This window comes from Perca fluviatilis, chromosome 2, assembly GCF_010015445.1.
Source record: "Perca fluviatilis chromosome 2, GENO_Pfluv_1.0, whole genome shotgun sequence".
Classification (NCBI taxonomy): Eukaryota; Metazoa; Chordata; class Actinopteri; order Perciformes; family Percidae; genus Perca; species Perca fluviatilis.
In genome coordinates, this window is record NC_053113.1 from 2,609,247 (window position 1) to 2,637,197 (window position 27,951).

At 39.6% G+C, this 27,951-nt stretch overlaps 3 protein-coding genes across 6 annotated transcripts in view; all 3 read left to right on the forward strand.

Annotated features, from left to right (window-relative positions):
• The window catches only part of LOC120571336 (chromo domain protein LHP1-like), a 132,728-nt gene that overhangs the window by 39,294 nt on the left and 65,483 nt on the right, over positions 1-27,951 (forward strand). The window contains exon 1 of one of the 2 annotated variants that reach the window (XM_039820252.1): positions 27,279-27,351. The exons of the other annotated variant lie outside the window; for it this stretch is intronic. The gene's annotated coding sequence lies outside the window, so the exon portion shown is untranslated. Of the gene's footprint in view, positions 1-27,278; positions 27,352-27,951 lie in introns of those variants that run through there. 2 annotated transcript variants of the gene reach the window in all.
• The window catches only part of LOC120571130 (zinc finger protein 664-like), a 181,974-nt gene continuing 155,648 nt past the window's right edge, over positions 1,626-27,951 (forward strand). The window contains exons 1-2 of one of the 3 annotated variants that reach the window (XR_005641197.1): positions 1,626-2,108; positions 16,903-17,047. Coding sequence is in view for 2 of the 3 variants with exons in the window: in XM_039819832.1 (XP_039675766.1) it covers positions 26,587-26,640 (54 nt within the window). In the remaining variant the exon portion in view is untranslated. Of the gene's footprint in view, positions 2,109-16,902; positions 17,048-26,575; positions 26,641-27,951 lie in introns of those variants that run through there. The other 2 variants (XM_039819832.1, XM_039819842.1) reach the window with 2 other exon arrangements.
• Positions 16,127-23,083, forward strand: LOC120544551 (zinc finger protein 239-like). Its single transcript, XM_039778418.1, has 4 exons — positions 16,127-16,196; positions 17,069-17,267; positions 19,665-19,833; positions 22,228-23,083. Exons 1-4 carry the CDS (start codon positions 16,127-16,129, stop codon positions 22,891-22,893), a joined length of 1,104 nt encoding a protein of 367 aa, XP_039634352.1. The 3' UTR covers positions 22,894-23,083.

Here is a 27,951-nt window from a genome sequence, read left to right on the forward strand (position 1 = left end):
TTTCTTCTCTTCCTGCCTGTCTTTCCTGCTCCTCTCTCTCTCCTCTCCTGTTTTTCTCTCTCTCTTTTCCTCTTCTCTCTTTTCCTGCCTCTCTGCTCTCTCTTTTCTCGTTTTTTTTTGTGTTTGTGTTTGTCTGTGTCTTTTTCTTTTTTTTTTTTTTTTTTTTTTTTTTTTCTTTTGTTTTTTTTTTTTTTTCTTTTCTTTTCTTTTTCTTGTTGTTTTTTTTTTTTGTTGTTTCTCCTGTCTCCTTTGTCTCTGCCTTCTTTTTTTTTCTTTTCTTCTTTTTTCTTTTTGTTTTGTTTTTTTGTTGTATCTCTCTGTCTATTTTCTCTTTCTCTATCTGTGTTTGTGTGTCTCTTCTTTTATATGTATGTATATGTTGTGTGTGTGTATATGTATATGTGTATTGTATTGTATGTATATGTATGTATATGTATATATATGTATGTATATGTATGTGTATGTATATATGTATGTATATGGATGTATATATATGTGTGTATATATATGTATGTATATATGTATGTATGTATATGTATATATATATATGTATGTATATATATATATATATATAATGTATGTATATGTATATATATATGTAGGTATATGTATATATATGTATATATATACATATATATACATATACATACATATATATATATATACATATACATATACATACATGTATGCTGTCACTCTGAAGAGGCATATAAGCCTAGTGTTTCTGTTCACTCATTTGAGAAACTGACTCCACACTGGGCTGCGGCCTTTTGTGAAATCATGTTGCTCCTATTTGCAAATATATCTTTAATAAAATACAAAAACCCAACTTGGTTTTAGTCTCAGTTTGTCTTATTTGTTTCAATTTACTAAACTCTGAAAACCTCTACCCCTGCTGCAAAGGAAACTTCCACTACACAACATTATGGAAAGGATCTCTACAGAGATAGACCTTTTAGTTAAAGAGTAAGATCCTTTTAGGTTAACATGAAACAGCCCCGAAATCACCATCATCAAACTCCACCAGAGGCCCGTTCCAGAAAGCAGGTTTAGTGAAAACTCTGAGTTGGTTAACCCTGAGATGAGGGAAACTCTGGGTTTTCCGTTCCAGAAAGAGAGGGAACTTAACCTCAGTCAGTTACTATGGTAACTGAGTCTGTGAACCTAACCTGGTCGGGAGCAGGTTTTCTTCAAGAAACCTTGAGTTTCTCTCAGACTCCTCCCTCTGAGAGGTTTTCTAAATAACAGTTTTTAGAATAACAAATGGACATTATGGACAAGGTAATTAAAATTTGGCTGAGGACAGACCATTTTTCAGGATTTGTAATTTTCAAAAGTTTTTAAATTAAGAATAAAACATCCAAAGACCTAATGTTACATATTCCTTTAAAGCGCAACTCACAGAAATCACCCATTTAGTATTTTTTTGTCAGTTTTGGATTATACAAGTTTTATTCACTGTAACAACTCCAGGACAGATACTGTACGTTTCTGGTAGAATCTCCCAGTCCCTTAACAGTGGCGGTTCTACACGGAGGCATGTCGGGGGAGGTCCGTGCCTTGCTAGACATGTCCCTGGCCTCCCCTTTGCCCCCCCCGTGCTGACCAAATAAACAATTATGAATTTATTATGGTTTTACACGCGAGCGTCAAAGGCGGAACTAATGTGCGACGCAACGTTCTACACGGGTAAAATAGAGAGGCGCACCCAAACACTAGCCTAGAGCATTCAGTGGGTGACTGAACCAGTGAACCCATTTGTTTCCAGTAGTAACGTCAGTGTAACTCACCGCAGATATAACTTCATTAGATAGCACTATGCAGCTGTCTGTACACATGTTGGACTTTTTTCAGGCACCAACACTGAAAGCGTTGGAAGAACATCAGGAGGACGCTGGTAGCAAATGCTAACCTAGCTAGCTACACCGTTAGCATCTTGAGTCCTACGATAGTCTAACGTTAAACAGACTAACGGTACATACAGTCTACTATACCACAGATATCAACTAACGTTAATAGTTATTTAGCGTGCAGCGTGTGGTGGTGCTCGGTGAATGAGACAGCAACTCCTCTTGGAGAGAGCAGAGGAGCTCCGAGTTCTCCTGTTGGTAAGATCAACCATTTCATCTCGGAAGGGACTTGTTGTTGTTATTGTTGCTCATAACCGGGTTCCTTTTGTTCCTCACACTGATAATGAAATCAAGTTTGGAAATGTCTGCTCTCGATATGTTTAGAAACGTAATCATATCTAAACAAACTCATCGAAGCAGAAGCGAATATCCAAATGTCAGTCTCGTTGCTAGGACTACACAATGCTGGGATGTTAACCACGGGACTTCATCCATCTCGGCTGTTGCATCGCGATAATAAATCCATTTGAGTGAAGTAATCAACAGGCTATCTGCCCGTGTTAAGTAGGGAGGGATGGTTAGGAAACGAAATGTAATGCATGCCCCTCCGTTTTTTCTTCTTCTAATAGTTGTCATGAAACGAGGAAGGGACATAGCGTCCTTTTTAGCCCCAGGAAACCAAAAAGGGAGAGAAACAAATGAAGGTGTTGAGGAGCAGGAAGAGGGAGAGCCAGAGGAGTCTGGGGAGGTTGGAGAGAGGGCATGTGATCATAGTGGGGGGGGGTCTGGGTGTCCTCCCCCAGCAAGTTTTGAGCGTCAGCAACTGCATTTTGGTTGCTTTTGGATACGGTTTAATGCACCAATTTATGGTGGAAATACCTTTATTTAGCCTATGCTAAGAAGACAATAACAGATGAAAATTCAGAATATATCAAAAATATAATGGAAAGTATGTTGTTGCGTATCATTGGGCATTTTTAAGTGGGTATATGGAAATCCTGGAGCTTTCTGCTCTGCATCGGAGGTGGAAAACCGAAACTACGACAGAAATACACGGAGCTCAAACGCGACACATGTCCACAGCAGACCGCGTCCTTTATAAACCTGAAGCTGCACAGCTTTTTACAGCGAGAGTGGACACTAAACGACGTCCGGTTTTATATTTGTCAGTCAACTTTTCAAAATACATTCGGGGCTTCAAAATCAGCTAACGCCGTATCTGTCAGTGGGAACAATGAGGCCGTGCTTTTGACAGGGGGGGCTACACTGCAGAGAGAAATAAACCAAGTCCTCCTCCACCTGCAGCCTTGATCTGTATTTGTTTTTAATCAGGGTCAGTGCGGAAAACCCACACTCACACAAGTAGGTGGAGGTGGAAGGGGATTAGGACTTTTCATAGCCTTAGTGGAGATCTGGGTGAACCCGCTCTCCACATACAACCATAAAAGCGTGATCGGCATTTCTCCCAGTCTCTGTCACACTGCGGCAGAGGTGCAGCCTAGGACCCCGACCAGGTGAAACCAAACTTTAGCTCAGGATCATATTTCCTATTTTTTATGCTGGGTCCTGTCTCCTCCCTTAATGCTGACTTCTGTTGACTTGACAAGGAAACAATGCATTTTAAAGCTTTACAATTACCGATATCAATAGAGCTGCATACAGAGTTATTTTTTCCTCGCGTGTTGCGCCTCCCCTGTGGCTCTTTGGCGCTCCCCAGGGGAGGCGCGCCTCACCTATTGAAAACCCCTGACGTAGACTACACCACTGGAACTAACCTGCACACGCGTTACATATGGATCTGAAAATTATCATCCATTAAACCAGATATTTAAGTCTGTAAACTGTGTGAAAGGTTGAAACTGCAGGCTAGTAAATGTAAGTTTTTGGTCCACTTCCTGTGTTTGGGTCGGATCGCATTCCCACCTGAACCCGGGACCCCCGTTTTCAAGCGGACCAGAGTTCTGGTGTTTGAACTGCACCGAGTTCAGATGAACTTTCACACCGTCCCAAACCAACCGGACTATTTCTAGCGGAGGTATTTTGAGGACAGTAAAGTTGTTAGTGTAAGTTAGCACACCTAAACAACGGAGTCTGAGTGAGACAGGAAGACAGCTGTCTCTGAGATGACGTCATCTTCTGCCTTCTGTAGAAGTGGTGAACTTACAGCTCGCAGCACTTTAATCAGATCTAGTGGGGAGCTTTGGACTGATATCTAGTGTCGGCAAAATCATCTTTTTATTGAGTTTCCTTTTTCCTGAAATGCTCTGAGTGAATTTAATTTAAAGAAATGTTGACCTTTTGTTGTGCAGTTCATCATCATCATATTCTTTATTCAGGACACACACAAATGGTCCATAGCACAATACAAAAACAGTTTAAAATAATGCTGTTTTCTCCAAACTACTCCGAGTTCATTGTGTAGCGAGGAAGGAAATGGAACAGTTTTACTTTTTTTAATTTGACCCGTTCTCACTCCCACTTGGTCAGTGGCTGAACGTGGGACTGCTGGGATTGTCCTTGAGTAATGAAAATGCGATAGGGGTCCCCGGCTGTCAATCAATGTCTTGCAGTGATTAGTCTGGGCCTGTAAGCAACCGCGCACCCTGCTTACTAGGGCTGTGCAATTAATTGAATTTCGATTTCGATTTTTGGCTCCCTACGATCACCAAAATAGTATAATCGAGAAAAAACGATTATTTTGCCATGTTCTGTTTTGCAAGAACACTCATATTTTGTGTTGTGTTCTGAATAACACGCGCATGCACACATCTGCCCCTCCCGAAGCCATAAACTCTCAGGCAAGTTGTGTGCATATCATCCGCTGGAATTTAAAAACTCAGCGCGAATAAAGATGGCAGAAGGAGAGCAGCCACAGCAGCGTTTTTGGTGAGCAAAAAAGGCAAAACCAACTCTGTTGTCTGGGAGCAGCTAACATTAGCTAACCCTGCGGCTGCGGTCCCTCTGCCACTGCCTCCCCGCTGTAGTAAACTTTGTATTCTCCCGACACGCTGTATTCACTTACTGTTTAAAACTTTTTCCAGCTTAGAGGCGGTGCATATAGGCATACTGCTCAAAAACAACATGAAAAAACAGTAACGTTCCCTCAGCATTTAGTTTTGTTGTTAAACTGTATGTAAAATGAGCAGGGACGTTAAAACACCTAGTGATGTAACTGTTTCACGTAACGTTACTCTAAGGTACCGCCTATGTGCTGGATTTTTCCTTAGTAAATAAGCCCACTGAGGGCGACATTATTTTTGGCACAATGTTTAGTAATGACAGTAGGCTAGTAGTGGTCATAGTGAGTGAAAATGTGATGTGAGATGCACATTGTGCTATGTATCTGGAATTGTGTAAATTATTTGTGATATCTGTAAAGCTGAACCGACTCACAAAACAGAATTTATTCTGATCCAAAGACTCTTTCTGTGAGATAAAGGACAATAACAGATTATACCCTGGACACTATCCATTATATCCAAAGGTTAATGAGTAATCGTGTTAAATAATCGTGATTTCAATATTGACCAAAATAATCATGAGTATTATTTTTTCCATAATCGAGCAGCCCTACAATAAAAAAGGCAAAAACCAACTCAATTGTCTGGGAACAGCTAACGTTAGCTAACCCTGCGGTCCCTCTGCCTTTGCACCCCCCCTCCCCCCCACCGCTGTAGTAGACGTTCACGCTGTATTCACTTAGCCTACTGTTTAAAACGTTTTCCAGCTTAGTGGGGGTGCATAGGCATACTGCTAAAACCCAACATGAAAAAAGATAGTAATGTTCCCTCAGCATTTAGTTTTGTTGTTAAACTGTATGTAAATGAGCAGGAATGTTAAATCACCTGTTTCACGTAACGTAACTCTAAGGTACCGTCTATGTGCTGGGTTTTTCCTAAGGTTAGCTAGCACTGACGGCAACATTATTGATATTTTGGCCCAATGCTAAGTAATGACAGTAGTAGTGGTCATAGTGAGTGAACATTTGATGTGAGATGCACATTGTGTTATGTCTGTGGAACTGTTCATTAGCTGTGGAACGTCATGTGTGATATCTGTAAAGCTGAACCGACTCACAGTAGTAAAACAGATTTCATTCTGATCCAAAGACTCTTTCTGTGAGATAAAGGACACTAACAGATTATACCCTGGACACTATCCTTTATATCCAAATGTTAATGAGTAATTGTGTTAAATAATCGTGATTTCAATATTGACCAAAATAATTGTGATTATTTTTTCCATAATCGAGCAGCCCTAGCCAATGTTTTCACCCATCTTCCCAAACTGTTACCTGTTATGTAGATAGCTTCTCAGCCACTTCAAAACAACCCCCCCTGATACCCTACTGTTCAAGTTTACTGATTCATCTGTCAGGATTTATAGCTTCTTCAGATGCATGACTTTTTCACATCTGGTTCCAGAACGGTTTAGAATAGGTTGTTCCTTTGTTCAGACACATCAACGCGCGGTCTCACACATGCACTTACTCAGACATTCTGGGATAGGAGAAAAACTGCTGTGGCTCGTTTGCATTTCTTTCAACCAACAGGATTCATACGGGTGCTTGAAATCCTTGAAAATGCATGAATTTTGATGTTGTGTTTGAAAAGTGCTTGCATTTTGGATGAAATGCTTGAAATTATAACTGTATTTCTTTCACAACTAATACCTAACTTACTGAATAGTTTGTTTATTAAATAGAGAAATAAAATGTTGGAGAGCCTAAAATTAAACCTGCTCGCTGTGTGACTGCGATCTGCCACCACGCCAAGACCCGCCCTAGGAAGCAGCTCGATTTGTTGGGGTTAGGCATTTTCACCTCGTGTGGTTAAGGTTAGGATAGCCGATTGGTCACGGTTACGCTACCTTGCGTAAGCATCATGGACAGCTGGCCAATAAATGGTATTGAAGGGCGGGTCTTGGCGTGGCCATAGTGTGATTCCTAATATCGCTGCCGGCAGGTTGTCATTTCAATGAACGTTGGCTGGAAGATGAAAAATCCACTGAGCTTAAACGGGGACAAACCCCACGAGTTGCCTCTTGTAAAGTCTGCAAAAAAGAAGTGCAGCTTTTTCACAATGGGCGAGTCTGCGCTCTCGAGTCACATGAAGTAAGCCAACTGAAGTAGCATACTGTACACGTTAGCGCCAGTTAACGCCTATTTGTTTACGCTAGTAACTTCTAGCTGGGAATTCGCAGGCTAAGTGACTGAGAGTACTTGGTGTGATAATAGCCGCTTTCCGACCGGAGGGATTTTTGCAGTTCCTAGAACATAAAATTCCTAGAATTCTTTTTTTCTTGTGTTCCGACTGGACCAATTTTTAAGTTCCTCTGGCTGCAGTTCCTGTAACTCTTTCAGCTCCTACTTCAGGGCAGGGTCTTTTCGCTGTTCTCTTTTCAGCATCGGGACCTAGGTCAACGAGGGTCGAGTTTCTGGTACAGACAGACCAACAACGGGACAATTTTAACAATTTTCACCATCTTATTCATCACTAAATTCACTTCTGACAACGTTTTAGGCGAGAAATTAACTGTTAACATTTCGAATATCAGCAGTTTTACGAAAATTGATGCCGAATTGACAATTGGCTTCAAAGTTTTCGGAGATGAGAAGCTCCATGAAGTGAGGTGACAGCCAGAAGGCGCCTGCCCCGGCCGCTAGCTTGCTGCTCGGCCAGTCACGCTCAGAGACCCCGCTGTAAGCTGGAGGTCTCTCAGACCGCTTTCGTAAATCAGAGGCTTTTATTTTGTCGTTGACGGTTCGTTTGTTTAAATATCACAACACATGTCCATCATAAGATTAACGGGAACCTGTGGTTAACTGTCTTTTCGGAGTTAAACTCCACAGTTGGACAACCTCGCTTTCCGGCCGTCTCTATCACACACACACACACACACACACACACACACACACACACACACACACACACACACACACACACACAAACACACACACACACACACACACACACACACACACGTCCACAACGCAGCCGGCAGAGGCGGGGGAGAGAGAGAGAGATACCCGTTTCTCTAATTATGACAAATATGCCATATACATTAGATTTAGTATGTAGTTCATACTTTTTTGGTGTATTTGTTTTCTGATTTTAACACTATAAAGACCGTTGCCGTGCTTGCATTACTCCCTTACCCCTCCTATAGTCCCTATGGCCACTTGGCCAGTGAGAATGCAAATTGAAAAAATGTTTTTGGGGGAGAGTAGTTAGTAGAACTGCTTAGAAGTGGACTTTTCCAAAAACTACGTTCCTGTAACTACCTGGTCGGAAAGCGGCTAATGTAATGTTAGTATTGCATGTCCATTATGGCACGTTCATTTGTGGAATATGCAGTGAACATAGCCAAAGTTACATCACAGTAACTGTAACGTTAACTACCCGCAAATTAAAAACCTGCAAACGTTGCAAGCCCGGTGCTTAACAACAATCGTTGATTGCTGAACAGAAATCGTTTCAGATGGAGGGTTATCAGGCAGGTGTCTGTGCACTGTCTTCTGGGTTAAAATGGAATTACAGGTTGTTGTTGCACTAGGGCTGGGCGATATGGCTGAAAACTGTATCACGATATGTGTTTCATATCGGTCAATATCGATAATTATTTTTATTTTTTATGACCTTTTAAAATAAGGACCAGTAGAAAAATATATTAAATTTAAAAAAAAAATTTTTAAACTTAACCTTCCTCTGATTATAATACCCTCAGTTATAAAAGCAGAAATGTCAACACAACCGTGGAAAACACTCAAATAATTCAAATGTAAACATAGGTCTAAAATCACAATGAACACTTAACAATTATCTCTTAACATTAAGGTGCAAAATTAAAGAATAAGTAAGAAATGCTTAATAAAGTGTAATAAAATAGTGCAAAGTGTTAAATATAAGAAACCTGAGAAAAACTAGGCTATTTTCTGCAGGTTTAGTGCTAGGTTGGTGACCTGGCTTCTCGACAGTGCTCAGCACGTCTGCCTCCGTTATTTCTTGGTAGTGTTTAGTAAGGCGCTGATGCAGAGTACCTCTCCGTGGTGGTCTGCTGCTTGTGCGGTGTAGCAGCTGCAGATGTTGTTGGACTTTAATGGCGAATAGGCTGTGCTCCAAAGTGTGAGCACGGCTGAGGTGGTAAAACCAGTTTGTGGTATTTCCAGTGTTGGTGGGAACGACGGTCTGACGACATTGGTCTGTCTACAGTCAGACTTATAAAATCCCCAAAACTGCCATACTGACTTTTCCTGTTTTATCAACAATTTCCTCGCTCGCTGCGGCACTCACTTTCCACTCCATGCCGCCGGTTCTGTTATTGAAGATCACGAGACAGCGATGTGGCGCAACCAAACTTGATACTGTTATATGATTGGCTGTTAGTGTCACTCCCTACGTTGCTAGGTTACCAGAGAGTGAGTGCCTTTGTTCATGCAACCAAACTTGCTTCACAACCTCTGTTTTCTTCTGATGAAGAAAAACAAGTTATCAAACGTTTTATCGGACGCATTTTCTATTAATATTGATTACGTGTCTATTGCGAGACATATCGTTATCATTTTATCGGCAAGCCCTATGTTGCGTGTGAGTCTCAGATTTTGTTCAAACCTTGTCTATATCAAGAATGCGTCCCAAAACCAAGGCCTGTAAAATATTTCTGTTCAAATCCTGTGTCTTCATATTTTTAGCTCTTGAAATTACTAAAGTTTTACAGCCTTAAAATCCATTATCTAGGAAGCAATGGACATTAATTCATAGGCAGCCCAAACTGTTGTAGGTTGGAAGACAAACATGTCAATATGACTGAACCATTACAAGTTTGTACGGCATGCCTTAGATTTGGAAAAAAGTGTGAAAGGACATTAAGGGTAGCATAAACTTTGAGCAAAATCTAAAGGTGCTGACGCACACGGCCGATTATCGGCCGCTGGACAGTCTGGCGAGGTCAGTGCCTCGAATCTGTTCGGTGTGTCCCGTGCCGTCGTCAGTCTGGGGGGCTGTCGGCGTTCATTTTGGCCAACCTGACGTGTTCACTCGGCGGCAGGGCCGTCGGGACTCACCCGGAAATGGCGAGTGGAATGAGGTGAATGGAGTCTCTCCAAATCTGACGAAAATCTTTTAAACTGACCTTTGTTGAGCTGAAATGAAGACAGATTCAACAACTGCAAGGCCTATTTCTCGCTTAAAATGTTTTCAGAAACATGTTTCAGTGAACTATTTTAGTACAATATGAGATCGTATTCTGAACGGCCGCCGTGACAGTCTGGCTTTGAATTTTCAGAGAAAACAAACCCATGTGACGCCTTTGTCCAATCAGCTGCCGGTTTTCATTTCTTGGGCAACAACACAGAGTAGCGCTGCCTGCTGTTATAGAGCTGTATTACGTCTCGTCTTTTTGGTGTGTTCTGTGGCACTTTTTGTACCAACACGGGGAGACTGATCATTGTTATTCTGTTCTTTATTAATCTTCGTTTTATTATTATTCCGTACGTTTTTAGGCTCTCTGTAACTTCTGCATACTTTCAGCTATTAAAACATTCAACTTTTAAAATGTTCAGCTCTTTCAGCTAATGATGGGACTTCAACTTTTTTTTCTACTATTTATACTTTTTAAAATATTAAGGTTTTTAACACTTTTTTTTTAAACATTGAAGTCAATGAGAGCATGCTTCAAATCCTCTTCCGCTTCAAAATGTATCTCCTACATTCTTTCACCTACAGACGTGATTCAAACTTTAAAATGTTCACAAACTATTCAGCCATCTGGCTACTGCTATTCTGTTTGATATCTTTTACAGTTTTTGTGAAAAAGCTGTTTAAGTTAAGTGATCATTTCAGGAAATGTTATCGATTAAACTGCTTAGAGTGATGTCATCTAGAGTGTGAAGCTTCGAAAAAATTATCTTTGTCCCTTCTCTATAAATTGCTCTCACGCCCACAATATCTACTTGTCATACACAATTATACATCAAAACATAGGTATTTTTGTCTAGTTTCAGCCAATGTGCTCAGTTATGCAATATGTCTTATACTTTTGGCTCAGCAAGCTTCCAAATGGGGAGAGTGCCACATTTTCCTCCATTAGCTGCAATGTAAATCGTCCTCCATATTTCCCAGCGAAAGGCAGAGCGAACCACTTTTTTAAATCGCTGATATGCCCACATTTTTAAGTTTATCATATAACTGTTGTGCCTGGCTGCTTGTCTCCGAGGAAGTGTGACGTCAACAGCACCGCGACCGCTTTCGCCTCGCCATTAATATCATATCGCAGCAAACGCTGTCTGCTTGAAGTTATGAAAAACTGTAACCACACTTGAAACCACTTTATCGGCATTTCCGTGAATCACTGTGACTTCAACAAAACTGCAACGCCGACGTAGTTTGCATCGTCTGCAGCTCTGTGAGTGTTTGTGTCAGAGCTCTGCTCTCTGTCAGTTTTCAGAGAGGACAGATAAGCTTGCGCTCACGCGCTTTGAGGTACCGAAATTTCAACGTTTAACGTGTAAAAAATGGGGGGAAATTTACTCTTCGCACATGTGCGACTGGATGTAAAATTCAGTCGCACACTCTCATTTGGTCGCAGTCTGGAGCCCTGTACAGGCAGTACTATGAACTTTAGTCTATAGCTTTTGTGTTCCACTTCTGTCTGTCTTCTCTGTTCTATTCTCTTGTTCTGGTCTGTCTGTCCTCTGTCCTCTTTTCTCTGTCCTCTGTCCTTTTTTCTCTGTCCTCTTTCTCTGTCCTCTGTCCTCTTTCTCTGTCCTCTTTTCTCTGTCCTCTGTCTCTGTCCTCTTTCCTCTGTCCTCTGTTCAATGTTCTCTGTCCTCTGTACTCTGTCATCTTTCTCCGTTCTCTGTCCTCTTTCCTCTGTCCGTCCGTCCGTCTGTCTGATAACTTCACCTTTTTCTTACACATTTTAACCAGCAATCTTGTTTAGCTTTAGCATAAGCTTTTCAAAAAACTTGAATTATTCCACATCTTTTGTACATTAGTGGTACTATGATATGAAATTTAAGTTAATTAAAACCATTCCTACTTTTTCAACTATTTTCACTACTTCGTCTTCTTTTTAAGTATTTAAGGCGAGACACGGCAGGCAAAAACATCGTTTTTTTTTCACTGGTCAATTTTGAGATTTTTGGCTATTTGTGTTCAATAACATGTCTTCTTTCAGACGTGGTGAAAAAAAGTCAAAAATACACATTTAGGTCTTTATTTTACTATACTTTGTCTGTTAGCGTCGGTAGATTTCTCCTAAATTCAACAAAAGTTGGCGTTCTAAATCATCCCGCTGCTCCTCGATCGCTGTCTGCACCCTGTCATCACATATACCGTTGGAAAGCTCTCTCTCTCTTCTACAATGCTGTCGGATCCAAATATGGTCATTTCCTTTTCATCAGCAACCAATCGTGAAAGTAAAAGGGGGGATTTAGCGCTAAATGCGCAATCTCATTGGCTGATGACAATTCCTGACAACGTGATTCGCTTAGAATGGTCACGTGACGCGCTCTGACATTTCCACGGTAGTTCAGAATGTCACAATAAATGCGTCGAAAACGGTCGAAAATCACCTCAGAGAAGATGAAAACAGTTGTTATTAGCAAGAAGACACAGGGGATTACACACTAAGACAGCAGATGATGAAATGCCTTCACATAGTACGTTGATGTGTCAACTATCGTTCAGAAAACAGGAGTTTTCAGACAGCGGAGGTAATCAGACTGACTCTCTCCCTCTCTCAGCAGCCTACAATACATGTCATATATTAAATATGTAGGTGTCACATATATAATATTCTAATATAATTACTATACAATACTAAACAAATCTGTAATTTTGGGATCCTAAGTGGTTGTGAGTCCCTCAGGCTGTGGCAGACAGATCCATATAGCTGTCAGTAGAGCTGCTGTCCCCTCTCCTAGGAGAACTACCAGCTTCTTTTCTGGTGTTAACTTTTTTTGGCTATTTTTCCAAGGTGTAAATCTCTTAGTGAAGATACTTTTTTCCCAGTGGAGGAGGAAGGTCATCTCTGTCTGACCCAGTTAGTGGTCACTGAGCCTGTATTTAGTCAGGATCTGTCTCTTCTTCGTATCTCTGACAGTGTGAAAATAATATTTTTAATAACAATTTAGTCTTCTTTGATTGCTTTATCCAATGGTCTAAATATTGGTCTTTTGAATGATTCATAAGAAGCTCATCCCTGTGTATCACCGGATGTCCAGTGACAGTGCAGCATGGAGGCACTCAGAATGCCAACGCATGCCTCAACTTGGTCATATGGGCCCAGTGTCCAAAAACTGCAGCCAGTATGGCTATTTCTACATTCAGTGAGGGTGCCTCTGCCATGCTGGCTGTGATGGAGAAATTGTGGCTTCAGAGCACAGACTGTTAATGCAATGAAGGATGACGACATGGTTAGGATCTCAAAAGCCAATAGTGTCCATTCCACTAGTGCAAAGTGGAGCCGTAAAAGTGTAAGCACAGCCAAAAAAGTGAAAAGACATCAGCAGGAGATGGAGGAGGGCCCTATGGTACTGGCATGGATATGTAGACTGTAAACTAACTTGGTGGAACCAGGCTGTGTAATGGTTGTGTTGTGTCAGTTTGAAGTTTGTGATGTAATGGTCTTCAGTTGAAGGCCATGTTGATGTGTTGTTTTGGATGTTATGATCAGTGATGGATGAAGCAGTAATGAGTTGTGGATGTTAAACAGTGAGATACATGGATCTTATTTGGACCTGAAGGGATATGTGTCTGTAATTCATGGCTGTCATAAGAAATTAGTGGAATTTTGCTATAAAAATCTTTAAAGGCCGTTTTCTCAAAATGACTTTTCTCTCATACTCGAAGAATGAAATCTCCACTTCAGTAGCACCTTTATACACCAAGCTTTACAGTGTTGTACCTAGTTATATTATGAAGACAATTACAGAAGGATTTGTAAATATATTATTCCTAGCCTGATTTATATAACATTTTATTCCAAAAAACATGGCGAAAATTGTTTTTTTAAGGCTATTGACAGTATATTCTGATTTACAGGATAACAAAAGTAGATATCCATAAATCCCTCTGTAATTTTATCCCCATCTAATATGTGAACACAATGAAAAAATAATTTTGAACGTGGCTTTATCCAATACTCAGATTTCGTTTTTTTAAATATATGCAAATTAGCGCATTTTTCATTAGATAATGCCTAATTTGCATATTTAAACATTAAATTACAGAAAACTTGTAATAAATTTTTTTCTCATCTTAATGTAAGTAATCAACTGGCAGAGTTTCATGGTGATATCTGCTAGTTAAAAAAGATTCCCTATTCACCTGTAGTGTCTCGCCTTAAGCTATTCATCTAGTTTAGCTTTAGCAATTCAGCTACCCAGCATTCCCACGCATTTTCTGCAGGAAATGCATGTTCTAGTTTCAACTGGCTTTTCTGTCAACGATCTGCCGTCTGGTCAGTGTGTCATTTGGCTCAGATCCTCCCACTCAGTGCTCCTCTCCATAGCTGTCTTACTGTATGTTTTGTTAGGAACCATGAAGAGAAGAGATTAAACATTTTAAAGGTGATAATTCAGGGTTAGTAAAGGGAACCTGTCGAGTGATTTTTTTTTTTATTTTTTCTTTTGGGGGGTAATTGTTTTTACATTGACTCAGGCGGGTTAGATAGCTTAGACAGTGATACATTTTGAAAAATAAAACTTGTTTTCCTTAAATATCTGATCCTTCTGCTATTACAAAACACAATTTTGGCTATTTATAGTATTATGTCTTTTACTGTGACAAAAAAAACAAAATAATAATTTTGAATATGTATTTGTATATATTTTACAGTGGTGTAAGGTGCTGGAAAAAGCTTTAAAAAAAAGAAGCTTGATTTTGACTTTGGAAAAGGTGTACGAACCCTGAACCAATCACAATCGTCTTGGGCGGCGCTAAGCTCCGAACGACTTTGGCTCTGCAAAATAGTCTCAGGAAGGAACTTGTTTAGGTGGAACATTTTCACCCCGATAGAAGAAACGCAATCTGCATGTTGACAGAGCGCAGGGCTCAGCTTCAACACACACACACAGAGGTAAGACGGAGTGAAGATACTAATCATTTTTTTGTTATTACAAAGGGAAAGTACCCAAAAAAGGTACCGTTGGTTACCAGAACTAAATTTCAGGTTTCGGTACAAGCACCGGTAAAAATGTGTACAGTACCCAACCCTAGCCACTTGTAATATAAAATGAAGTTAACTGTTGACACAATAAGGTAAAGTGAGCTATTTAAAAGAGCTGCATACATGGTTAAACTTAATTTGCTCTCACCAGTGTATCACCCTGTGTAACATTACTTCACCCGCAGCAATCCTGCCACAATCGACCCCAAAACATCCCAGTTAGATATAACATGGCATAACGTTAAACATATTCTTTGTAAATCTTTACAATTATTCCCAGAAAGAACCAACCAGGCCTGCCTTGTTGCACGATCAAAACATTGTTCTAAACTTGCCATTTTCAGCGTGTAGATCGCTAACTCAAAATTTGTTGTTGTTTCCCGAGTTTTGCAAAGCGAAGAACATCTGGTAATTTTCTGGTAAATGAACTGTCGTTGATTGAGGCTACTGTGCATGTAGCTTGTAGCTCCAGTTAATGACTTTTGTGGTTTACATTTTAGTAGTTATTTCAGTTTTAATGCAGGAGATACTTCACACTCTGAAGTCCTATGGATCGGTCACCTCATCAGCCCTTGCATTTCTCCATTCAAACAGAACATTTGAATATAGTAAAACATGGTAAACTATAATTCACTCCCACCTCCCATTAGTTCTTTTAACTCTTGTATCATTAGCCGCTTTCCGACCGGAGGGATTTTTGCAGTTCCTAGAACATAAACGTTCCTAGAACACTTTTTTCATCGTGTTCCCACCGGACAAATTTGTGGAATTTTTAAGTTCCTCTGGCTGTATTACGGGACTTTTTTAGCTCCTACTTCAGAGCAGGGTCTTTTCCCTTTTCCTAGGTCTACTTGATTGGTCGAACTTAAGTCACGCCCACTGCCAACCCGGATCTTTCAGTGCGCCGCCTGTAGCCTACTTGCAGACAGAGCAACAGCGGGACAATTTTAACAATTTTCACCATCTTATTCATTAAAATATTCACTTCTGACAACGTTTTAGTCGAGAAATGAACTGTTTAGATTTCGAAGATAGGCAGTCTTCCGAAAATCGTTGCCAAATTGACAATTTGTTTCAAAGTTTTCGGAGTTGAGAAGCTCCATAGAATGACGGGACTCCCAGCCGGTTGCAGCCGGGATCGCTTGCTCGCCGGCCGGCCTGTCATCCTGGGACGCTGTAAGCCGGAGGTCTCTCAGACTGCTCTCGTAAATAAGAGGCTTTTATTTCACGGTTGATGGATTGTTTATTTAAATATCACAACACATGTCCACAATAAGATTAACGGGAATCTGTGGTTAACTGTCTTTTGGCGTTAAACTCCACAAGCGCCTGCGGGCTTGACAACTTCGCTGGTCCGCCATTAAACACACACACACACACACACACACACACACACACACACACGGCCACAGGCAGAGAGAGAGAGAGATACCCGTTTCTCTTCAGGAGACTTGTTTAAATTCTGACACACACATATATACATATATATACATATATATATATATATATATATATATATATATATATATATATATATACATACATACATACATACATACATACATACATACATACATACATACATACATACACACACACACACACACACACACATTAGATTTAGTATATAGTTCATACTTTTTTGGCGTCTTTCTTTTCTGATTATAATTAAGACCGTTGCTATGCTTGCATCACTCCCTTACCCCTTCTACCAGTCCCTGTGGTCACTTGGCCGGTGGGAATGCAAATAGGAAATAAGATTTTGGGGGAGAGTAGTTCATAGAACTGCTTAGAAGTGTACTTTTCCCCTAAAAAGTACTAGTACTATCCGGTCGGAAAACGGCTATAATCTCTGCATGTTTCCCCCTTGGGTCTACCAAAGGAGCCCTCAGCAGACATCAAGCTGGCGACCGGAGCAGGAAAGAAGGGCAAGAAGGCCGAGGAGGAGGAGCAGCCTGCACCACCTCCTGCAGCTGCAGCAGTGAAGGAGGAGGAGGAGCCTGCAGCACCTCCTGCAGCAGTGAAGGAGGAGGAGGAGCCTGCAGCAGTGAAGGAGGAGGAGCCTGCAGCCCCTCCTGCAGCAGTGAAGGAGGAGGAGGAGCCTGCAGCAGTGAAGGAGGAGGAGGAGCCTGCAGCAGCTGCAGCAGTGAAGGAGGAAGAGGAGGAGTATGTGGTGGAGAAGGTGTTGGACCACAGAGTGGTGAAGGGAAGAGTAGAGTTCCTGCTGAAATGGAAGGGGTTCTCGGAGTAAGTAGGAGTCTATAATATTAAGCCCCTACAGGCCAAAAGTTTGGACACACCTTCTCATTCAGTGCGTTTCCTTTATTTTCCTCATGTGTGCCAGTTCCGTTGTAGCGCTTGATGGTTTTTGCGACTGCACTTGGGGACACATTCAAAGTTTTCGCAATTTTCCGGACTGACTGACCTTCATTTGTTAAAGTAATGATGGCCACTCGTTTCTTTACTTAGCTGACTGGTTCTGGCCGTAATATAAATTCTAACAGTTGTCCAATAGGGCTGTCGGCTGTGTATCAACCTGACTTCTGCACGACACAACTGATGGTCCCAACCCCATTAATAAGGGAAAAAAATTCCACTAATTAACCCTGACAAGGCACACCTGTGAAGTGAAAACCATGTCAGGTGACTGCCTCATGAAGCTCATTGAGAGAACACCAAAGGTTTGCAGCGCTACCAAAAAAGCAAAGGGTGGCTACTTTGAGGAATCTAAAATATAAGAAAAGTTTTCAGTTATTTCACACTTTTTTGTTAAGTACATAATTCCCTTTGTGTTCATTCATAGTTTTGATGTCTTCAGTGAGAATCTACAATGTATATATTCATGAAAATAAAGGAAACGCATTGAATGAGAAGGTGTGTCCAAACTTTTGGCCTGTACTTTGTGTATGTATGTATGTATGTATGTATGTATGTATGTATGTATGTATGTATGTATGTATGTAAATAAATTAAAAAAAAGTCATGTTAGGAAAAATTAGGACACCCATGCTAAAGTTGACTAAAAAGAGCAATAAAAAAAATCATCTTTTGGAAATTGATCGTAATGCCTTAATTAAAAAAATTAGGAAAAATCCAATCTTAAAGGACATCACTTTTCTTTTTTTAATGAATAATGTATCCTAAATAAATAAATGTTCTTCCTTAAAATACAGGGGGCATAAGTCAGTACACCCCTTTGTTAAATTCCCATAGAGGCAGGCAGATGTTTATTTTTAAAGGCCAGTCATTTCATGGATCCAGGATGCTATGCATCCTGATAAAGTTCCCTTGGCCTTTGGAATTAAAATAGCCCTCCATCATCACATACCTTTCACCATACCCCCACATCATCGCATACCCTTCACCATACTCCCACATGCATACCTAGAGATTGGCTTGGGGTACTTTTCAAAGTAAAGTACTTAAAAAGTAAAATCATCTCTCAATGCAAATCAAGCCAGCTATTAGGCTAATTGACAACTTTAGCATGGGTGTCCTAATTTGTTCACATGACTGTGTGTGTGTGTGTGTGTGTGTGTGTGTGTGTGTGTTGTGTGTGTGTTTCTGTATGTTGTATGTATGTATATATATATATATATATATATATATATATGTATATATATATGTATGTATATATATATATATATATATATATATATATATATATATATATATATATATATATATATATATATATATATATATATATATATGTATATATATATATATATATATGTATATATATATATGTATATGTATATGTGTATATATATATATGTATATATATATGTATGTACATATATATATATATACATATATATATGTATATACATATATATATATATATATACATATATATATATATGTATATATACACACACACCACACACACACACACACAGTCATGTGAACAAATTAGGACACCCATGCTAAAGTTGTCAATTAGCCTAATAGCTGGCTTGATTTGCATTGAGAGATGATTTTACTTTTTAAGTACTTTACTTTGAAAAGTACCCCAAGCCAATCTCTAGGTATGCATGTGGGAGTATGGTGAAGGGTATGTGATGATGGGGGGTATTGTGAAGGGTATGCGATGATGTGGGGGTATGGTGAAAGGTATGTGATGATGGAGGGCTATTTTAATTCCAAAGGCCAAGGGAACTTTATCAGGATAATATACTAATATATATAATTATATAATAATAATAATAATAATAATACTAATATACACACACATATACATATATATACATATACATATATATATATATATATATATATATATATATATATATATATATATATATATGTGTATATATATATATATATATGTGTATATATATATATGTATATATATATATATATATGTATATGTGTATATATATATGTATATGTGTATATATGTATATGTGTGTGTGTATATTAGTATCTTGTTCAATTACAAATTGCAAATAACCTACAGCCATGTATCATGCCCTCAAAGTTGAAGGTTTGGTATTTTGACACTAAGTTACAGACCCGCAAATAACCTTACAAAATGGCAATAGAAAAAAGGAATAATACGAATTAGCAATTAGAGTGAGAATGTATTGCCTAAAAACAAAGCCTGAGGAGATTTTCTTCTGTCTTCACTCACCTTTCCAGTGAGGATAACACATGGGAGCCACAAGACAACCTGGACTGCCCCGACCTTATCACCGAGTACATGCAGAAACACAAGGAGAAGGAGGAGAAGAAGGAGGGCAAGAGGAAAGTTGTCAGTGAGGCCTCGGAAGACTCAGAGGAGCGAGGGAGCAAGAGGAAGGAGGAGGAGGTGAGCTAAAAAAAGAAGTTACTCCAGACTGAAGAGTCCCAGAAATCTAATCTCAATATTAATGAATATTAATACAGCGCAAAAAAGGGAGGAATTTAAAAGATTTATTAAAAATGTAATAATAACATAACAATAATAACTTATTTCACGAGTAAATTGCTGTAAAATGACAAAAACAGATGAGAAAAGGGTATTTTACAATAACTTTGAATTGCACCACAACGTTTACCCGTTTCAAGTTAACGCAACGTTTACGAATTTGTGCCAATGATGAGTAGCCTAATCCTTGAATGGCATGATTATGACGGTTTCAGTTCAGAGCAGTGGTCAGTAAATGTATATTTTTAGGCTGCTTACGCATTCAGTCGGTCCGTGATCGTCTGCTTTGCTTTCTCTCGCTGTTTCATTACAGCAGCCAGGTTTCTTTTTTTACAAACAATGTGTTTCACGTTATCATACTTCCACAAGAAGCTGCTGCTCACTCTGTATAAAGTATGAACAATGATTATTCTCCATTTTGGCATCAGTAAATCTGTGATCGACCTTGCGGTCTGTTGAGGAAACCCATGAACGCGCATCTATCCAAATTACATCAGCCTGACTCGACCTAGTCGCTCCTCCTCAGCCTGACTCGACCTAGTCTCTCCTCCTCAGTCTAGCTTTGCCGTCGTGAAATAATAAATAAATTCTACTATTGTGCAATACCACTTTAACAACACATTGATTTCATGTAATTCTTAGCAATTTGGTTAATTGTTAACAATCCATTTCTTTAAGCCTGGTTAGTTACCTAACACTATTTAACATTTTTAAATGAAAATCTTTTGCTATGTTTACACCTCACGTCCACACTAATGCGGTTAGAAGCAGAGTTTCCCATACATTGGTTCTACTTGGGAGCACCACCCAGGTAGATAAAACCTGAATTAAATTTTCTTTCCAAACAACGGTGAATTTTTTACAGCGCACACAGACCAGTTGCCTCCAGCCCCTCCTCCTCGCAAAGTTGTGTGCCGCATGTATGACAACGTCAACGTTGCACTTGCTCAGAAAGGCTATCGTTACGTTAGTAGTAGCATGCTGCTGGTGGTCTTGCAATGGGATTAACTGTACTAATAAAACTGTAGAAACAACAGGGCCACGCTGCTGTGAAAGCTCCCTGAACATCATTTATCAGAGTCTGGTTCAGTTCTCCGTGCCTGTATCTATTAACTGTACCTGGACCTGAGACCGAATAAAACTCTGTTTTATTAAATTGTCTGTAAAAGTTTTAAACTACAACTCAGAGTTTACAAATCTGCTCAGATGAGAACTTAATGAGCGCAACAGAACATGTATAGTACAGAAGAGTAGGCTATGTTTCGGAACCCCAAAACACGGATTAATACACTTCAAAAAATGAACAAAGATTGAACAAACAAAATGAACAAGAATTTACTTTAGATAAAAAAAAAAAAAAAGATTTAATTTACAAAAGCACATCATGGCTACACTTTTTTTGTCATTTGTTTAAAATTTAACAAGCAATTTGTTGTTTTTTAGCAAATTACTGAAAGCAGCAGAACTGAATAGGCTACATTTTAATATCTGTTTATTTATCACAAGTTATATCATTATCGCGATATTCAACAACGGCATATGACATATTTTCCTCATATTGTGCAGCCTTAATAAATAACCTGAAATAGTGTCAGATCCTGCATAGTGTCGCAATATTTTCATCTGTATCTGTGTCATCTTTTAGTCTAATTTCTTTAATATGTAAATATTTTTTTCTTTCTAAATGATCTGATAATGTTGTGTTGTCATTGTTTTCACTTTCTTTTGACTAGTTTATAACTGAACCCATTATTACTAAACCTAGCCATCACGCACCGCGCCGTCACATCCTGCGCCACACACCACCGTCAGTAAATTCTCAACCTGTGGGAAACACTGAGAAGAGCCTGATGGCTTCCATAGTAACATGTCTGAAACCAGAAGAACTTTACCTTTATTTTGACGTCAAATTAATGTATGTATTTCAAAAGGTTTTATTGGGATTTAAAGGATGAAAAATAGCCAGACTGTATGAAAGGTTTGTGTCATTTTAAAGTTACCATGGAATTTCTAACTGAAAGTAAAACTGAAGAGAGTGACCAAATGTTTTAGTTTTTAAATTGCCAATGATTTGAATGGGGAAACTTGCCTGAAAAATGTAGAATATTTCGGAACTTATTAAAGTTATGAAAAGTACATTTTCTTCCATAATAACATGTCTGCAACCGGCACATATTTTCCTTCATTTTGTCATAAATTATTGTATGAAGAGTGAAAATTGTGAGTGAGAGCAAGTCCAGGGTTTAAGAAGGTTGTTCACTAACACTCTCTCTCTCTGTTTGTCTGTTGCTATAGAAACCGAGAGGAGGAGCGGGACCCAAACGTCACCACTGTCAACACTGTGACAAATCCTTCACAAGATCTGCATATTTAAAGATTCATCAGAGAGTTCACACTGGAGAGAATCTACACAGCTGTGATCAATGTCGGGCAGCTTTCATAGAAAAGAGAACCCTAATAATACACCAGCGCATTCACACTGGAGAAAAGCCTTACAGCTGTGATCAATGTGGGAAAACCTTTTCTCAGAGTGGTGGCCTTAAATGTCACCAGCGTGTTCACACTAGCGAGAAGCCTTACAGCTGTGATCAATGTGGGAAAAGTTTTACTCATAGCAATGGCCTTAAATATCACCGACATGTTCACACTGGAGAGAAGCCGTACTGGTGTGAACAATGTGGGAAAACGTTTTCTCAGAGTAGTAACCTTAAAACACATCAACGCGTTCACACTGGAGATAAACCTCACAGCTGTGATCTATGTGGGAAAACCTTTTCTAGGATTGAACATTTAAAAAGCCACCGACGTGTTCACACTAGAGAGAAGCCGTACTGGTGTGATCTATGTGGGGAAACATTTTCTCTGAGTGGTCACCTTAAAAAACACCAGCGTGTTCACACTGCCGTGTTTCCTTTAGGATTTTTTTTTGTGGTGGCAGCTCCGAACCCCGCACCCCAATGAAACGGAACTGACACTTTGCTGCAACACAAACAAATATATTTATTCACCTCTATTCACACACACAATGAGGCATATTTTCAGTTGTGATTGAACTGTATTTTTTGATTTACTATATAGGCCAACTTTGAGCTTGACATATAGACTAAGCTTTCTGTAGCAAATAACAATAAACCCACTATTAATGACATTATCTTAATGCTGTGTAACTACTTCAGCGTGTAAATAATGCACCTAAAATACAAATGTTCTCCGACATGCACTTTTAACAATGCAGCCCTATTTCTGATACCATGGGGGGCCGCCACGGTCAAATCAACATAGAGGAAACACTGCACTGCCTCGTTGTGACTTCACTCAAAATTAGTTTGTTTTCCTGTAATATAATATTCTGAATTCAGGGTTCAACTGCTAGCTCTTTTTAAAGTTAAAATGCTGCAGCAAAGAAGTATTTGTTGTTCTTAATTCATCACCTTGTAAGTACAGTTTACAAAAATCCCCATCGCTGTTTACTAAGGTGATGTCAAATTGCTGAAATATTCAGTTTATTGTCATAAAAAATGACTTGAACAGTTAATGTGTTTAAACTGTGTCTGTGCGCCGCCATCTTGGGACAGACAACTGATCTTAAAGACTCAGAAAAAAATAGATGTACTGCTTTTGGATGTTCATGTGAAAGAAATGCTAAACTAAGCAACATGGAATAACATTTCACGGTTGAAAAATGTTTTACAATATTATACTATTACTAAAGTGTTGAATTTAATATCACAAAAGGTAACATTAATCCTTCTTTTAAGCTAACAGTAAGTTAAGTGACTGTCCTGATACTGAATTGAGCTAATGCTAGCTTGTGTCACGTTATTTATGTTTTATTTGAGTGATTATTAATATCTCAGTAAGATGCTGTTTGTTATGTGTGTCACTGAACAGTTCCTCACGTCATTCCCCATTGAATGAGAAGGTTTGTCCAAACTTTGGCCTGTACTCTAAGTTGTTGTGTTTAAGTGGCCTTCAGTTTTCTTCTCTGGATGTTTTTAATAAATAAGCGTTGAAAAAAACTCACAGTTCAAGAACACAACACGGCATAATTAATGTCACAAAGATGTTTAAAAGGTGAATAAACAGTGAGTTACAGAGGAATCAGCAGGAAAGGAAACAGGAAAGACTGTGTTTGGAAAGAATGATCATTCCTGGAGTCTGTACTGCTCTGATGAACGTGGTTACTCTGTCAGGCACAATAAGAAAGACCTACATCACCACCTCCTCCTCTGTCTCTAACAGAGTAGCAGTGGATGTGGATGTTTCTGCTGGCACTCTGTCCTTCTACACAGTCTCCTCTGACTCACTGATCCACCGCCACACCTTCAACACCACATTCACTCAGCCTCTTTATCCTGGGTTTGTGTTTGGCTCTTGTTCCTCAGTGTCTCTGTGTCCTGTGCAGGACTGAGAGTCTCTCCTGTGGACAGAAACACTGACTGGAGATCAGCTGCTGAAATCAAAGTTCAGTCTGTTCACCATCACACACACTCTGCACTGTGAAGCAGATCTGAGACTCAAACACAGAAACATTCATCTGATTTCATCTCTGGGATTATCAACATTTGAACTGTTGGACTAAAAACACTTCATGACATGTAACTAGGGGTGGTACGGTTCACAAAACTCACGGTTCGGTTTGTATCACGGTTTTAGGGTCACGGTTTTCGGTTCTTCAGCATATGATACATAGCTAAAATTAGCATATTGAATGCATGTTTCAAAGTTCTATATATTGTTTTATTTCATCATAGGTAACGTGAAATCCAAAATGTTCCCACACGCCAGACTACCACTGACTAGGATTCATTTTGACGTCACTTGACAGCGAATAACTTTACATTTGAAGCATTTAAAGACTCTATTTGTCCGTTGTTTATTTCTAAAGAAACACGACAATGTATAAAAGGCTCCATTGCCTTGTACCTCACGTTATGGCTCCGTAGCAGACGTTTTTGTAAAAATAGGCTAACGATTTGTCACATAGTAGAGGAATTGCCATATAGTACAGGATAAGCTTGCAGGCAGTTTTGACTTACATGAGCTGTTTAGGTTTAATTACTGATGTTAACTAGCATTTTAGTTAATGTGAACAACTTAAACTTTTAATGAATACTGATTTTGTTTTTCTAAATAACAGAATAACAAAATTATGGACAAGGTAGTTAAAATTTGGGTAGTTAAAATAATCAGGACTTTTAGCGTGTATAGAGCCAGCATATTTCCACCAGACTCCATGTAAATAATCAGGAATTTTAGCGTGTATATTTCCACACACAATGTCACGTCCTCTGAGTCATAACCTTAAAGGCGTATTACACACTTTTTATGTTGTTTTCTATGTAACGTGACAGGGCTGACCGAAAACATGGGGACAGTTGTAAAATACCATTTATTTGTAGAATTTATGTAATATTTAATGTTTGTTTTTTTATCAATTAATGTGAATGATAACAACTTAAACTTTTGATGAATACTGATTATTTTTCTAAATAAAGTTTTCAGAATAACAATATTATGGACAAGGTAGTTAAAATTTGGCTGAGGACAAACCATTTTTCAGGATTTGTAATTTTCAAAAGTGTTTTTAATTAAGAATAAAACATCCAAGGACCTAATATTACATATTCCTTTAAAGCGCAACTCAGAGAAATCACCCATTTAGTATTTTTCGGTCAGTTTTGGATTATACAAGTTTTATTCACTGTAACAACTCCAGGACAGATAATGTACGTTTCTGGTAGAATGTCCCAGTCCCTTAACAGTGGCGGTTCTACACGGAGGCATGTCGGGGGAGGCCCGTGCCTCCCTAGACCAAGGGGGTAAGCTTCGCTTCAGAACTTGAACCTCCGATGGCGCCATTTTGTTGCTACAAAGCCATCACCTCCTGTTAGCATTCGACTGACCTGATTTTTTTTTTACGTCACTTTGACAGCGAATAACTACATCTGAAGCGTTTAAAGACTCTATTTGTCCGTTGTTTATTTCTAAAGAAACACGACATTGTATAAAAGGCTCCATTACCTTGTACCTCACGTTATGGCTCCGTAGCAGACGCTTTTATAAAAATAGGCTAACGATTGTGTCATAACCAAGTGACTTACTGTCGCACAGTAGAGGAATTACCGTATAGTACAGGAGAAGCTCGCAGGCAGTTTCGACTTCCATTAGCTGTTTAGTTTTAATTACTAATGTTAACTAGCATGTTAGTTAGCAATAATTAGCCTGTGCCCATGTTATCTCCTTACATATACCTACACTCTCCGTCTCTGTAAGACTGGGAATGATTGAGATTTCTCTTGGCACAGCTACCAGAAGACATAACTTTCAGACACGTTGCTCACGTCACATTTACGTTGTCTCTGTCAGTTGGAGGCTGCGCAGTAAAGCAAGAGATCACCGGAAAAGTGCTTCTAATAGCCTTCACTGGTCTCCGTCCAGAGCAACGGGGTCTATTGGTCCATTATATATATGTCAATGCCCTAGACATGTCCCTGGCCTCCATTCATAATAAAAAATTATGAATTTATTATGGTTTTACACGCGAGCGCCAAAAGCGGAACTAATGTGCGACGCAACGTTCTACACGGGTAAATTAGAGCGGCGCACCCAACCACTAGGTTGCAGCGTGCAGCGTGTGTTGGTGCTCGGTGAATGAGACAGCAACTCCTCTTGGAGAGAGCAGAGGAGCTCCGAGTTCTCCTGTTGGTAAGATCAACCATTTCATCTCGGAAGGGACTTGTTGTTGTTGTTGTTGTTGTTGTTGTTGTTGTTGTTGTTGTTGTTGTTGTTGTTGTTGTTGTTGTTGCAGCAGCACATAACCGGGTTCCTTTTGTTCCTCACACTGAGAATGAAATCAAGTTTGGAAATGTCTGCTCTCGATATGTTTAGAAACTTCATCATATCTAAACAAAATCATCGAAGCAGAAGCGAATATCCAAATGTCAGTCTTGTTGCTAGGACTACACAATGCTGGGATGTTAACCACGGGACTTCATCCATCTTGGCTGTTGCATCGCGATAATAAATCCATTTGAGTAAAGTAATCAACAGGCTATCTGCCCGTGTTAAGTAGGGAGGAAAACGAAATGTAATGCATGCCCCTCCGTTTTTTCTTCTTCTAATAGTTGTCATGAAACGAGGAAGGGACATATCGTCCTTTTTTAGCCCCAGGAAACCAAAAAGTTAGAGAAACAAATGAAGGTGTTGAGGAGCAGGAAGAGAGAGAGCCAGAGGAGTCTGGGGAGATTGGAGAGAGGGCATGTGATGAAAGGGAGGGCTCTGACACAGAGAGGGAGATTCCAGAGGGTGAGGAGGATGAAGAAGAGGGTGAGGAGGAAGAAAACCTACAGGGACAGAGAGAGGAACAGCCAGAGGGACAGCAAGTGGATCCATGTGGATCAAGTACTGCACCATCAGGTCTGTGATGAAGAAGGTTCTTACTATTTGCAAAGCAGTGCAATTCCAATGTAATGGTAGGCCTGCTGGGTGTCCTTAAAATGCTGCTTTCTGCTGTTCATTCTTATTTGTGTCAATATGGCTCTGTTTCTTTCTTTCTCTTTTTTTAAAGTAAATACTTGGCCTACATTTTGAAATACATGCAGATATACAGTAAGTAAAAAAAGTAAAATTTATTTATAGAGCGCATTTCACAGATACAAATCACAAAGCGCTTTACAAGGTACAAACACATCACCCTGACCATACATATACAGACAAACAATGTGACAATGAGGTAGACAGGCCAGGAAGACAGGGTATTAAGAAAATACAGCATGACATGAGGATAGGGGAGGAGAAAAGGCAACTCCCAGACTATGCCCCTGATAGGAGTACAGTGTGGGAACAGGGAAAAAATACCTCAGCAACATAAGCACACAACCAATACAAGAGCACACAGGACACGCAATGGGGGAGGGGAGTGTCTGGGTGGAGGTAATCCAGCACAGGCAAGCAGACATCTGGTCCTGCAGCTATGCAGGGCGCTGGTCACAGACCCGCCCGCCTGACCGGGGGTGC

What these genes read in the sequence shown, in the direction of transcription:
- LOC120544551 (XM_039778418.1), top strand. Translation starts at nt 16,127, where the DNA reads ATGACGGGACTCCCAGCCGGTTGCAGCCGGGATCGCTTGCTCGCCGGC. An exon ending in AAATGGAAGGGGTTCTCGGA is followed by an intron (nt 17,268 to 19,664) that starts GTAAGTAGGAGT and finishes TCACCTTTCCAG; the next exon opens with TGAGGATAACACATGGGAGC. An exon ending in GCAAGAGGAAGGAGGAGGAG is followed by an intron (nt 19,834 to 22,227) that starts GTGAGCTAAAAA and finishes CTGTTGCTATAG; the next exon opens with AAACCGAGAGGAGGAGCGGG.